Raw genomic sequence first — 14,971 nt, 5'->3', positions numbered from 1 at the left:
ATGGAGAATGGAAGACAACTATGATTGTAACAAACAAAGGCCCTTTGTGAGTTCATAATGAAGAAAAATGCTGGGCGTAGAGCCTGTCAGCCTGTCAGCCTCGAAAGATAGGCTAGCTATGCAACTTGAAGTGGTGCGCCTTCGGCTCGACCAATGGATGAATTGGTAGCAATCAGCCAATCAAGCCCAGCGACCTTTGACATGAGATCTTCGTAGCGTCGTCACAATGTATATACGAACTTTCGATCATCGGTTCAAGCTACCTCGGTAGCCGATTTTTTGGATAGAGCCATTTAGATACTACTTAGAGGTACAGCCTTTCTATTGCGGCACCGGAGATGTAATCTACGGCAGCGGAAGAACGTAGAAACAATGGGGCTAGGCTACGAGATACCTGTATGGTCGACTACCCACGTACTGTGAAGAACAATCGAAAGAAAGCTTGAAGGTGCTCGTGCTCCGATTTACATAGGCATAATCCCCGAGGAAAATCTCCGTTGCTTCCATCCGATTCCAGACAAGAGATTAATAGCGGTTACGAGAATATCCAGTCTGGCTCCTCGAACGATAAGAGCAAGAAAGATCAATGCGAGGACACAGAATTGAAAGTAAACAGCCCAGAACTGGGAGAAGGCAACACAGCAGAACGAGGACCATTGCGAAATCTGGAATCCGCGCCCAACCCGGGGCGCTCCTCTGAGGCTGCCGCTGTTAGAGTGCTCTCGCACCCCACGTTGTCGCACTCCATCCCGGGTAGTGCGTGCTCCTTCGCTTGAACTTCCAGCTCAGTACGCTCTTCAATTAGATAACCCAGCTGATGCCTGCACGCGGCTCATACTGGGAAAGTGTTGGAAATTAGGTAGGCACCTTGCTTGATCTTTATTCAGATTGCACGAGAAACGGCGTCTAGGCTGAACTGTTTTGCATTTGTACTCTCTAAAGGGGTACGTGGTAACGTATCACAGGGATTTGGCTACGGCGATGCGAAATGTGGTCATTCATACCATACCACATTCGCGGTCACTTTTATTGTTCATCAGTAGATGCATCCCAGTCCACGTTAATATGACTCCTCAAACGTAGACTGATGAGACCTCGATCATGAGCAATATGACAGGTTTCTGTGATACGGCACGACGCACCTCCCTCACTAGTCCTACGCGTGTTTGGCAACTCGAACAAACCCTCCTGGCAGTCGTGACGTCGCCATTTCCGAGATACGGCCACAGACGACCATGATCAACCCAAATTTAGGGACGGATCGCTTAGATCCCCTACTCCTATGTTCTACGAGCTGCTCATTTTGGACACGATAACGAAGATGTCTATTGCAAGGTTTGATATGAGAAAGGTGATACCGGAAATCTTACGCTGATGGGCTCCATCGTAGGCGTCAAGGAGGAATGTAATGGATGTTCAGAATAAAAGAATCAGCTCTTAGATCACCTCTGTTGTGAGGCGCTATTATCTCGAATCACCCAGGTTCAAGTCATGTTCTACTCATCATGGCAGAGTTGCACTTTGCACGTATGAACAGTCTATCATTGTCTGAACCCAAATATGTCGGTAGCCTACAATTGGAAGCCTTCAAGGTCATACTGCCAAACCTCACAGTTAACACGTGGCTCTCGAAGGCTTTTCAACCCACTTTTCCGAATGTGAAGAGCTCTGTCCAATCTCTACCCCGAGGAGTTGTTCAGACTACTCCGCGCGCGCTGCTCTCCCTCCGCCTCCGCCTGGCCAATGATACGGTTAATCTCCTGCCAACCAAGCCTCTGAACGCAATCTTGGCAGAACATCATCGGCCCAAACGCTGATTGTCGCAAGTCGTCCAAATGACCCAGGGTGAACGGCCGAGGTTGGCGACATACGACGCACTTCCTTGCATCCCGCTCAGGCTCCACCACCACCTGCATGATCCCGTTCATCGTCCCCTCCATCATCTTGATGATCTGCTGCTGCGTGGGAGGATCGTCCAGGCCCACCGCACGTCTCACCCTCTCGCGGAAGGCGATCCCGCGTGCCGAAGAATCGGTGAAGGGATTGCTGATGCCCCAGATAGCGACCGTCTTCTCGACGACGCCGCCGGCTTCGATGACCCGAAAGGCGTCATTGACGGCGGCTCCGAGGGCTGCGTTAGGGACGGAGGGTTTCATCCAGATGAGTTTGTGGCGGGATTTGGCTCCCGCGGGCCAGGTGCAGCGGAAGAAGAGGGGGACTAAGGCGTCAGAGTTACTCCCGGCTGTGATGGTGCGGACGCCTAGGTCGTCGGATTCACCGTTCTCGGCAGTTTCCAGGGTAAAGATACGGAGTTCGTCAATGAGTTCTTTGAGAGGGCCGAATAGATGGTTTGGTGAGACCCCTGGGGGAAGTTGGGTGCTTGAAGCTGATGCCATGGTGTTTTCCTTACTAGATGGTCTTAGGATGATGTATGATTAGGTATGATTTGGCAGTCCTTCGGCAGGGGTGAGACATCTTATATGAGACGAGGGGGAACTATGGAGGCCAATGGAAGCCGGCGAGAGCAAACAGAAAAAGAGACTGTGGCATTTACTCTGGTAGTAGCAAACAATAGAAGATTGTTCAGGCTGTGTCGTGCTGACCAGAGACTTGTATCGGTGGATTGCGTACCCATGTAAGTGCTTAATCTAGCGGAGTAACAATGCTCAGTATTGATGTACGTCATGCCGTTCCCAGTCAGGGAGTACCCTAAGTTTTGTCAAAGGAAACAAACATTTTTCTGGTTGATAGCAAACATGGATTGGCCCAACAAATCTTCTTTGGGTGCGTTAAGTGGAGCTTCCATCTTTCCTCACCCTTGCCAAGGACAAAGGGAGGGGCCACTGGCGCTGGCCTTCTGATCAAGGAGCATTGCCCATTTCGGCGTTTCGTAGTGAGGGTGTCAGGTCAGCGAGGAATGGACTTACAATTCTGAGCGCTGCGTGCGCTCCTCAGGAGTCTTCACTTTAGGCGTACACTTGCATCAACTACCAGCACATTGAGGCAGAAGAATCAATGGCTACCTCCTCATTCAGTTGACCAAGACGCAATTGAACGCCGGTTTTGCATCTGCCAACAGTAATTCCATCCGGCTCGCCTCCACCAAGGTCATCCCGCGTCATTCTGCTCCAAAGTGATGATGTTGAATGGCTCATGCTTTTGCGTCTTGAGATACCCCACGTCCTCAGGATATCCTCCTCGTTGGTGGCTCGGGCTCAAGGCAGCGGGGATACAAGTAAGGCAACCTTATCAACGCAGATCCTAAGCCAGCAGCCAGCCTCTAACTCTGGGGGCCAATCCGGCTTTTTTTGCTACTCGCGAGCCAGCCAAAGCAACCTCTTCACCTCTCCTCTCTCCCCTGCGATGCTCAACTTCCTTCAATAGCTTTTCTGAATGCTTGATCCAATCGACTGGTTAGAAGCTCACTGCAATGGCGTCTTCTCAGGTCACAAAATCTGTATTCCCACCCGAAATTTGGCCGATGGTCCTTTCCAACTTTCGAAAATACCACGATCTCGTTCGCCTATGGACAGACTGCAGAAACGTCTTTAGACAGTTCAAAGATGATGTTGAGCGCATTTTTAGGATCGAGTATCTGATAACGACGACCATCACGTTCGATTGCAGTCGGTCCGGTCTCAGCCCTAAAATGGACCTTGCTGAAGCGGAATCAGGTATCTGGGAGTCTGAAGAAATACTTGGGCTTAACGTTTACCTCAGCGACATTTCCTTTGGGATTCAATCGCCTTGCCAATGAATGCGAGACGGCTGTCTTCAAGCTTGAGGGTGGCACAGAACATTTCTCCCAGAGATCATGTCACGTGTGTCTTACTGCCGACTCTTGGTGTCTGAGACACTTGGTCCGTTTTCGTGGAGTCAGAAACAAAACCAGAGTACCCGATCTTGGTCGTCGATGAAGAACAGCGGGAGATGAGCTTCGATTAGCGGGCTATGTCTTCTCAATTCTGTGCAGACGAGGAGCTGAAGAACTATATGAAACATAATGTAGATGCTCTCTTGCTGCCTTCGATGTATCAGGAGTTTCTGCTGACACTTTTCAGCTATCTAACGAAGGAACCGGACCGATCAAAGCTCGAAAGCTTGAGGACAAGACTGACCGAGGCGAAGCAGATATGTTCGATACTATAAAGGGGCATGCTTTTGTTGGGAGCCAGGAATTAGCTCGTCGTGCCTGCGTACGTCGTCAATGGGAAGCGGAAAGACGAGAACGTGACCTCGATGAGTGGCTCGAGAGAGAGGAGAAGCAGCGATGGTGAAGATAAAGAGACATCGAAGTCGGAGTCTAGACTAAACAAAGGAACATGTGACGAGGACGACGATGAAGACAAGGATGATGATGGACACGAGACGAGAACGAAGACTTGGAAAGACCGGGAAATGAGGATGCGGAAAGCTGAAAAAGGCGCCCGCCTTGGCTACAATTGTGAGAATTGACCAACGAATAGATGAGATCGGGCATTTGTCGATTTCCAGGGCTCCAATGTCCGTCGATTGTAGTAAGACCACTGCCAGTCTGTTTTGAATTGTCCCTGCAGCACATGCGTGACTTTGGCCGTTTAAACAACATCTGTGCTTCGTACACGTACAGGATCACTTTTGAAGGTAGGGCATATCATGTAAAATATTCGTTAACTTAGAAGTATATTATTTAGAAGTTGAAGGGAGTATAAAATATATATCTTAAATGGTTTTAACGCGCTTAACGCGTTTAAAATGAATTTAAGCGTATAAGGAGACTATGAGAAGCGCTTAGATATACGATTTTCTCTTTAACGACGATAGCGAGATATCTTCGAACTATATATACTAACCTCTTTATATCTTATAGGAATATTCTTTCTTCTGATAAATACGAAGTTTTAAAATATTTGGCGGACCAGTTCTGGAGCAAAGAAAAAAAGTTATATATTTGGTTCCTCGCAGCCATGGAGATATCTCAGCTATTTCAGCTATTTGGGCTACCGCAGCCATGGAGAGGTCTCAACTATTCCACCTATTTGGGCTATCGCAGCCATGGAGAGGTCTCAACTATGCCACCTATTTGGGCTATCGCAGCCATGAAGAGGTCTCAACCATTTCACCTATTTGGGCTATCGCAGCCATGGTGAGGTCTCAACTATTCCACCTAACTGGGCTACCGCAGCCATGGAGATGTCTCGGTTATTTCAGCTAATCGGGCTACCGCAGCCATGAGTCTGTTAAGACGTACGGCGTTATTGATTACTGGTGCCGCTGCTATGGCTGAGTTAGCTGAGTTTTTTGGTGGAATGGAATTGGAAGCCTACTTCTTAACCACTGCACCACAGCTCCTAATTTGACGAGGGCCTATTTGACTATTTATTCGACTTTTTTCAAGAATTCCAAAAAAGGCCATCGTAGTTGCGCATTTTGGTTAAGGATCATATGTACGCAGGGTGTGAATATTACATATCGGGCAATACACCAAAAAAATCAGTCTTGGCAGGGTTTCCTACTCAGACCCACCTCAAGGCCGGTGGGGCCAAGCTGAGACTATACGACCACCAAACAGACTAGGAACACACTTGACTGGTCAAAGTCCCCATCCCGTCATCTGTCATCGTAATATCACGACTGGGGCAGCGCTGTTTAGGTTCAGTCCCTCAATCTTTGGTGGTTTACCACCAAGTAACATAAAGATTCCGTACGACACAAGCCTGGTCGAGTATTGGCTTGAAAGAGTCCCTTTCCAACTGGCTGCTGCTTTCCACTTGCGTGACGCCAAGGCACACCCATTTCGATGCTCTCTTGTGCCACGCCATGAGAAATGTGCCCCGGTCTCACCCCTGATCAGATCTATGTTGAGCACCGCTTTCGTGCTGGAGCAACGCGGGTGAGCGTTACGTGAGCGTAGGTGATGACCCACCCTTCCACGGGGGTGAGCCGCTTGCCTTGTGGCCTTCCCTTTTCTGAGAACGAAATCCATGACCTACGCTTCGATATCATACCCCAGGTGAGCGATACGGTTTAAAGTGCAGCGACGAGTCCGCGGCTAGCTCTGGAGGGCGAATCAACGAGAAAATCGCGGTTGCGACATCGAATTTATCTGTTACCAACCTCGTCCTGTCGCGCCCCTCTTTTCTTACACAATTCAACATCGTTTCGGTTTTGGTCTTCCGTCTCTGTTCGCCTTCTCCGCTGTCCTCTTTCGCTATGTGCCATTTTGAACGGCTGCCCCTCACACGAATATTGGCCATTAACCCCGATCGGCCTCGTTCGCTCGGCCGGTTGTCTAAGAACAAAAGACTGTGGCGGGAACTCCACGATTGTAGTTTTCATGCCCCTGTGTGGCCTACTCGATAGGAGACACTCTGGCAGAAAACAACAATTGCTGAATGTGCGGCGGGAGTAGCATGAATGAAATTCAATGGCGCCAGTGCATGACGGTAGACACTACAGCTGGGGAGTCAATAAGGCGAGGAATGCATGTTAGATGGTAACTTGCGATGGTGCATATCCCCACCGCTGTTATAGAATAACACAGCCACTCCTCAAGCTCCCTTTTTTCTTCATTTCCTTAGCCCCTCTATGAAGCCTGCCCATCCATTTTCGATCTTTAGTCTCCATTACGCTAGTCTGCTCGGCAGCTACATCCCTACGGATTACCTGCCTGCAGAGATCCACAAAAGCTTCATCGACGTTCGTCCTCGCTCTTGCGCTCGTTTCATAATACGGTGCATTCCAGGATTGAGCTACCGCCAAGGCTTTGGCCCGTGAAACGGCGCGGTCTTCCTTCAGGTCGCACTTGTTGCCGACGACGACCAGTGGGGTGAGAGGGTCGTTTTTGATACGAACTATTCGATCGTGTAGACTGGAGAGCTTATCGAGGGAGGAGAGGGACGTGGTGTTGAAGACGAGGAGGAAGCCTTGCCCGGATTTTATATGAAGTTCGCGCATGGCCGCTGTGTGAGAAGGAGAGAGTCGAGATTAGCATTAAGATCTGACGGTTGGGAGACGTGGTGAGGATTTGGAGGTGTTAGGGGGAGCATAGGTATCATTGTGGAAAGAGAGATGATGTTGAGGCTGAAGGCAGGGGTGCGTAGGGGCGTACTGGATTGCTCTTCGCCTGCCGTGTCTAATCTGTGGGGTTGCGATTGTTAGCTAGCAGCAGCTGTTGTCTGGGGGCGCTCTTGTCATACATCTCGAGGATGACTTGCCGTCCCTGAATCACGTCACTAACAAGCTTGGTTGCAGTAAGTGGAAGTGGTTGGCCATAGTTGGAGCTGGAGCAACGACATACATCGACCTCTATTTGCTTCCTGTACGAGTCTTCTATTGTGCGATCGTAGGTGTCGATCCAGGCGTTTTGTAAGAATTGCCCTGCGATGCGGTGTAAGCGACTAGAAGCTCATCTCTGTGAGATTGAGGCAGACCTATCAGACAGCTCTTCCCTACACCGCCTGCCAAAACGTCAGAACTTGCTTTTTTATACGGGTAGAGAATGGATGGTAGAAATCATACCGGCGCCTAGCACGACGATGTGGTACTCTCTCCTGCGACTACCATGTCAGCCTCATGGCGTTATTCGCTCGTTATAGCTCCATGGTGACATGCCTATTCGAAGTATTGAAGAGGCGTTTCATTGAAACTCTGTCCTTCTTCGAAGCTGTGGTCTTCTCTACACTATATCCTGGCTGTGTTGTTACGCCGGAGACCGCGGTCCTGGCTGGGTTCAACAGGGTCGGATAAGTCCCGCCTGTCATCGAGGAATCTGGTTGTTCATCTCCAGGAGTGAGAGCATTCTGGACGTTCTGAACTGCGCATGTCGCGTGCTCAATAGGTGTAGATGCCTCGTTAGAAGGGATCTCAGATGCGATCTCGAAGAGACTGTTGAGTCGATCTCTTATGATTTCGTCACAGATCTCTTCTTCATCGGCTAAAGCATTGTAGATCGTCTTGACGGCCAAAGGCGGGTCTTGACTCTTGAAGTCTTCTTCGACGACATCCGGGCTAGAGTCTGACGTCTCAGCATACAGCTTCCTGGTGATGGACGCTCGTGGAGTGGTCGCAATCGTGATGACTGTAATAGAATTAATTCTTTGCAGATCCAAACAAGACCTATGATGGGTGCTTCCCTCGGGAGACCTGTTGACTAATTTCTGTTAGGATACCCAAGACATAGTCTCTCAAGATTTTCTTTTCGTTGAGGCGGAAGTCCAGAGAATGCGGACCGGTCTCGAGAATGTCTACATTTGCGGTCCACATGCCGTATCGTTGTGAGTGGATGAGTGTGCGTCGTTCCGACAATACATTCAGAATGTATCCATCTCTTCGCTTCGAAGCCTCGAGTAAGTCGTGAAAGCGCTTTTTACATGACTCCCCAGCAATACGCAATTCTTCTGCTTGCTGCGGAGTCGACCCCATAGCCCTACATCAAAGGTCGGAAAAGCGGACCCGGGTTTAAAGTCCTGTGATTTTTTAGCGATCAATAATCCGAATTAATTCCAGTAAGGAGTTTTGGTGAGGACAGAAGTAGCTTACAACCTCAAGAGGCGATGTAAGCACGCGCTACGGCCGGAGGCGGCTAAGAAGCAAGTCCTCCCTGAGGCTCTGAGCTTATTGGCCAATGACAACGAGACGCTGCGGGGTACGCATGAAAGGCTTTGCGATAAGGCTGAGTACGACAGTCGAATGTCAAAATCTCAACATCGGCCCGCCCAGAGAGCCGTTGGAGCCCTAAAACACTCCTCTAGTTGAAAATGTCAGGCATTGAAGTTGCGGGGCTTGTACTGGGAGCGTTACCAATCGTGATCTCAGCTCTAGAAAACTACAAGGCTGGACAAGGTCTCGTTGCTTCGTTGATGAAATGGCGTGGTCTTCTCGATACTTTGATCCATCGTTTGCAGAATGCGAGATGCGTGATTTCCTTGAAGCTTGAAACACTTCTAATGGCTGCGGGAATCGATAGTCAAGCGCTACAGGATGAACAACACTGTATACGACTTCTCATGGACCAGAAGGTGGCTCGAAAGCTCCAAGATTATCTACGCTCTTCTTTCGACAGATTTCAGTCGGTCGTTCGGTCGTATGAGAGATGTCTGAAGCTCATCGCTGCTGAATTGGTCGAAATACAGAGACTTCCACACGTGAGTCAGATGACTCTTCTCAGCATACACTGTGATCGACTGATGTATCTAGACTGCAATTGACGACTTGCATTCGATAGTGGCGGCGAATCCAACACAGAAAGGAGGATATCAATTTCGGAGCAGAGTTCGATTCACGTTGGATCGCAAATACTTCAAAGAACTAATCGATACTCTTCACGAACAGACGACAATGATCACACAGATTGTTGATGGCATGATCCTACTTCACAGCCAAAAACCAATACACATCACGGAGAGCTCACAGCAACTAGCCGAACATTTCCGAAAGATACAAGATCTTGTCAGGTCTCTGTTTACGGCAATTGAAAGAGGATGCAGTCCCGGATGTCACAGGTCTCATGAAGTCATGATGCTTGTAGACAGTTTCCTTGCTTTGGATGCACAGAGATCCCAAGATGCGAGGAATACGCAAGCAGACGGAACCTCGTTCGAGGTATACTTTGCGACCATGGACCAATATACAAACAAAGCACATTGTCACAAAGCCTTAGTGCGGGCCGAAGGCAATACCAACCGTTTATCTAGAGCCACTTCTGGGTAAGTAATCTGCTCATACTTGTGCTTACAGCAAAGAGCCTACTAATTTTTCTCTTGAGCTCTCCCCGTCAAAGCAATAATACGCAGGATGAGGGCATTAGCATCTGTCAAGAGGTCCACGAGGCATCTGAACCACATTCGGTCCTGGAATTCCGACTGACAGCAAATCACCTACGCTACGTCCAAGACCAAGAGAGAAAGCACTTGCCTCACGACTGCAGGGATCTTCACGCGACAACCAATTTGGATGAATTCCTTACCAACAGCTTTGGCGATGAAGACCGCCACATGGAATGGTCGCAGCGAGCGCTCTTAGCACTCACGTTATCATGCTGCATCCTTCAAATGCACGACACCTCTTGGATCCAAACAGCTCTGACCAAGAGCCAGGTCAACTTCTTCGGTGTCCTCACCGAAGGTCTCAGGCTCGACGTCTCGAAACCCATGGTCGCCCAGCGAGTCCCCCTCCCAGAACGCAGCAGCATCCTCACGGATTCTGCGACCAAGAGAAAAGAGGTCCTGGTGGAGCTCGCGGTGCTTCTGCTGGAATTGTGGCACCAGAAGCCGTTACAGCAATGGGCGAGCGAGAAGGATGTGGACTGTACCGACTGGCGGGAACGCGCATCAGAGATCACGAGGCAATGGTACGATACGTCGTCTCACAGAATCTTACCTCTGTATAGAAAAGCTATCGCATCTTGCTTAGAGATGTGTGATGAGCCCGGTATCTCAGATGAGGGCATCTTTCAAAGGTTGCTGTGCGAAAGATTTATAAGACCTCTGATCAAAAATAGCAGCTACTCTGTTGACTGACTTTCGACATGGTTTCATCCGATAATATCGAGCGTCTCAATGGTAGATTATTCGGGTCCACCGATACCGATGCTGAATGAAGAGTAAAAGATAAACGCGGGGTTTCAACGGACCCGCAGGGCGCGATGTTTTAGGATTGTACCGGGGTGATGTTGTGTCATATGATACCCTTGCTGAGTATATGTACAGTGGCGGCAGTAGATATACCACATTAGACCTGATCTCGATACATATTTTTATACGTTGAAGGTATTTTTTTAGGTTATTTGAGACCACTCTCTATGATTAAAACCTTCTTATGGATCAGCCACTATTTATAGGTGAAGCAGTGTTCTTAGTAGGCACGCTGTCGCCTATGAGATACCAGAGAAACGCCGACTAACTGTTCAGTTCCCTTCATGATTTGTGTGTTTTACCACGGTCCTGGCTGCGTTCCACACACTTCAATAAGTCCCGCCTGTCGCCTAGGAACACGCTTGTTCAGCTCGAGGTGGAAACAATTTGGAAATCTCGAATCGTGCGTTTCGCAAAGGGTCCAACGTTGTCCGACTTATCATGACTGTTACGAATTATCCGGATTCTACTCAATCTTCACTGGAACGAATCATGGGAGCCACAGCGGCAACTTGCATGGAAAAAAAATTTTTTTTTTTTTTAAAAAAAAAAAAATTTTTTTTTTTTTTTGTGGGGGGGAAAAGAAAAAAAAAAAAAGAAGGGGGGGGGGGGGCGGGGGGGGAGGTTTATTTAAAAAGGACTTTTTTTTTTTTTTTTTTTTTTTTAAAAAAACAAAAAAAAAAAAAAGGGGGGGGGGAGGGTTAAGGGAAAATTACCGGCCGTTTAAAATTTTTTTGGGTTCCTAAAGGGGGTTTGGAAAAGGGAGGTTTTAACGTTGCCGCTGCACAACCATTTTCGCCAACACACGCTCGATTTCTCCGTCTCCGTTAGTGATAGAATCGTCATGTCATCTTCGTCGCGATGGTATCGTCGATATACTAGACGCTGCCATTTTCTATGTGTGTTAAGGCACAATTTTCACGGTCGCTCGATTGGCAAACGTCAATGTTGATAATGCAACGGGTAACGGCGATGGAAAATAAAGGACGGGACGCAGCAGTTGATGGTTGGGGGCGGCCCGGGATCTACCTATAATCAGCTGCAGGCTGTGAATAATCGACGTCCTCCTTCGCTGCATGGTTGTAACGCTGCTATTTCAAGTATCTAGTCACTTTACTTGCGAATCTGTGGTGCGTCGATGCTAATATGATTCTCTCCGCCTCCTCCCCACGCACACTTCGTCTTATCTTGACTCCAAGGAAATGGCGGAATCCCAAGTGTGCTCCAATCTCCGTAGAGTGCAGGAAAGAACGAGCTGAAGCTCTCTGTCGGGGAATGAACCGTGTATCGAATAATGATATTAGTGGTGTCATATGAATGGAATATTAACTATGAAGGTTGCTAAGTAATTTGATTGATTGATTGATTACATCATACCTTACCCTGAAGTCTAACCTAGTAGCCGACTATGCGAGTTACGTAAATCTATCTGATCCTTTCGATTAATTATATAATCTTAAATAAATAAGACTATATAAGTTACCGTCATGGTTCTACGTTTTATTATACTTGATTCTTAAAAGAGATATATTCTATATCGCTAGAGCCCTTTCGTCTTAATCGTATTCTTCTTTTTAATCGCTTACCCTAGTAGAATTCTTATTATTAATTCTTATTTTTTTTTTTTTTTTTTTTTTTTTTATTATAATATGTATAATTCTATTACTATCTCGAGATATCTTAGCGAATTAATAATCTATACTATCTATATTATATAGATCTATCTTAAATACTTACTTAAGTCTTCGATAGTCTAAATTAATATTTAATTATTTATATTTACTATAACTCTATTAAGTTATAATTTTATTTAATATATAATTATTATAGTTAAAGCTTAAAGAATATTATATAACTTCGTTAAATATATTATATATTAGTCGCTTAAGTTTAAATAGATATTAAAAATAAAATTAATATCTAAAAAAAAAGCTAAAACTCTTATCTTTTTATTAATTTCGCTATCGTCTATATATATTATTATATAACTTTTATTAATTAATCTTTTAGCTAGTTCTTTAGCGACTTTCTTAATCTTATAAATTATTATTTTAAAAGGCTTTTAATTAAAAGCGACGCTAAAAGAGCGTAGTTTCTTAATCTTATTAATATCGCTATATTATTCTTTAAATCTATTAATATATCGCTTTAGTAAACTTAGTTTTCTATTCTTCTTAGATTTTCTTTTAGACTTCTATCGCTCGAATTATAACTTAATAATCTCGCTATATATTAAATTAATAGCGATTTATAAGATAACTTTCGAGATAATCTTATTTAGTTATTATTTAACTAATAGAAGATATACTTCTATATTAAGTACTAAAATAAATATAATCTTAAATACTTTAATTATCTTTCTCTTTATCTAAGATTAAATTCTTTATAATAATAAAAGATAAGTTTTATTATAGTTAATAGTATTTTTAGACTAATATTATATTAAGTAATAATATATTATTTATAAGATAATTACCGTCTAATAGAGCTATCTTATACTCTTATAATTATTATCTTATATCGATTTAATAATTCTCGCTAATATATCGATACTTTTAATAGTCTTAGATTAAATCTTCTTATTATAATAACTTTATAAAAGTTTAAAATTAAAATTTTAACTTCTAAATAGCGAATAAAGCGTCTCGCCTTAATATATTATCTCTTATTAAGTTATAGAGAATAATTTAAGCTAAATCTCTATTTTCTACTAAGATATAGTAGTTAATATTTATTAAAATTAAACTTCAATTTATATCGTAACGCCTACTTTATATAAACTTCGTTATAGATTTTATAAAGAGCGTTATAGTTTTTCTTAATAAAGTCTTCTACTATTAGAAGACTTATATCGTTTATAAAGTCGATAGCTATTATTTCTAAGTCGACGCGATTATTATATTTATTAATAAGATCTAAATTATAGAAGAGATAAAGTATAGGCGATAGCGATAATTCTTAAGAAATTTCGGTTATTATAAGAGTCTTTAGTATAAAGTATTCGCTTATTTTTAATATTATTATTCTATTAAATAAAAACGATTCTATCTAATTAACTACTCTTATATCGATTTTTCGCTTTTAAAGATTATAGAGTAGTCGAGAATAAGAGACTTTATTATATATATCTAAAACGTCTAGTAGTAATATCGTAGTTACTTTATTAGAGTTTTAGATTTAATATATTCTTTCTAGAAGATAGTAAATATTATATTTATATAACTATAATCTACGGCCTCTTATATATATAATCGATAGAAGTTTATATATCTTTATAAGATATATTATTCTTTTAGTAAGAATAAACTTTATTATCTTTTCTATAGTATTAAGTAGAGCTATTAACCGATATCCTTTAGAAATTAAATAATCTTTACCCGATTTTAAAAGAATAATTATTATTAATATTCTAAAGTGCTCTAGATAGTAGTTGTTCGTTATATATATATTAAATATTCTATATAGATAAGAGAAGTAATGACTTTAGAATCTTCTTAAGAATTAGATTAAGAGATCGCGTCTCTCTCTTAGAGACTCTCTTTAACGATACTTACGTTATAGTCTTTCTTATCTTATTTATAATAATTATATCTTATTAGATAAACTTATAAATATATTATATTGACGCTAATATTATCTAACTTCGTCTATATTAATAATAAAAAGAACGTTCTTATAAGAAGATCTACCTTTAAGTCTAATTCGTTATATTCTTATTTATCTTTATTAAATAGCGAAGAGAGATATATCTATATTATAAGTTATTTTCTAATCTTACTTAATCTTTTTCTATATTATTTATAACGACTTATATGTCTCTATTATAAACTCTCTAAACGCCTTTCTAATAGTTCTCTTAATTAGATTATTTTTAAAGTTCTTAACGACTTTATACTTATTTTATACTTTCTTTAAAAGCGTTATTCTTTAACTTCTTTTTAGCGATTTATAATATCTTTATACTTTCTTATATTCTAATATAAATTTCAATCTAAATTATAGCGATAATCTAATAATCGAAGTAAACTTCTTTATAATCGCTTAAATAGAGTTAATAATAGCTATTACTTAATAATCGATATTATTATTAATAAGATTTTTACTATTTCTCTAAGAAATTAATTAGATACTCTTTCGATATTATAGCTCTAGCGAGTATTTCTCTTAGAACCTCGATATTTAGTTTATTAAAGTTTCGATATATTATTAATACTAACTCTATTATAGTCAGCTTAAGCTTTATAAAAATTAAAAGATAATTAGATTCGCTTTCGAAATTATTTTCGATATTATAGTTAATAATATTTATTATTAATACTAAAGTAGCGAATAGTAGATTTATTATTATTTAATAGTTT

The 14,971-nt window shown here is 43.1% G+C and overlaps 3 protein-coding genes across 3 annotated transcripts; 1 reads left to right on the top strand and 2 right to left on the bottom strand.

Moving 5' to 3' along the window:
• Positions 1 to 1,679: 1,679 nt before the first annotated feature.
• Positions 1,680 to 2,396, bottom strand: HO173_008389 (uncharacterized protein; the record flags this gene model as incomplete). Its single annotated transcript, XM_037310289.1, has 1 exon — positions 1,680 to 2,396. One exon carries the CDS (start codon positions 2,394 to 2,396, stop codon positions 1,680 to 1,682), a length of 717 nt encoding a protein of 238 aa, XP_037162875.1.
• A 4,111-nt stretch (positions 2,397 to 6,507) lies between these two features.
• HO173_008388 (uncharacterized protein) lies at positions 6,508 to 8,244 on the bottom strand (the record flags this gene model as incomplete). The annotated part of the gene is made up of 8 exons (XM_037310288.1): positions 6,508 to 6,941; positions 7,091 to 7,119; positions 7,179 to 7,222; positions 7,280 to 7,359; positions 7,413 to 7,439; positions 7,501 to 7,532; positions 7,594 to 8,059; positions 8,151 to 8,244. 8 exons carry the CDS (start codon positions 8,242 to 8,244, stop codon positions 6,508 to 6,510), a joined length of 1,206 nt encoding a protein of 401 aa, XP_037162874.1.
• A 494-nt stretch (positions 8,245 to 8,738) lies between these two features.
• Positions 8,739 to 10,499, top strand: HO173_008387 (uncharacterized protein; the record flags this gene model as incomplete). Its single annotated transcript, XM_037310287.1, has 3 exons — positions 8,739 to 9,125; positions 9,178 to 9,686; positions 9,761 to 10,499. The coding sequence occupies 3 exons, from the start codon at positions 8,739 to 8,741 to the stop codon at positions 10,497 to 10,499; spliced, it is 1,635 nt and encodes a 544-aa protein (XP_037162873.1).
• Positions 10,500 to 14,971: the final 4,472 nt, after the last annotated feature.

The sequence above is a fragment of the Letharia columbiana genome (assembly GCF_014066305.1).
Source record: "Letharia columbiana isolate WasteWater2 chromosome Unknown Sc0000030_s1, whole genome shotgun sequence".
Classification (NCBI taxonomy): Eukaryota; Fungi; Ascomycota; class Lecanoromycetes; order Lecanorales; family Parmeliaceae; genus Letharia; species Letharia columbiana.
This window is presented reverse-complemented; position numbering and strand designations above follow the sequence as displayed.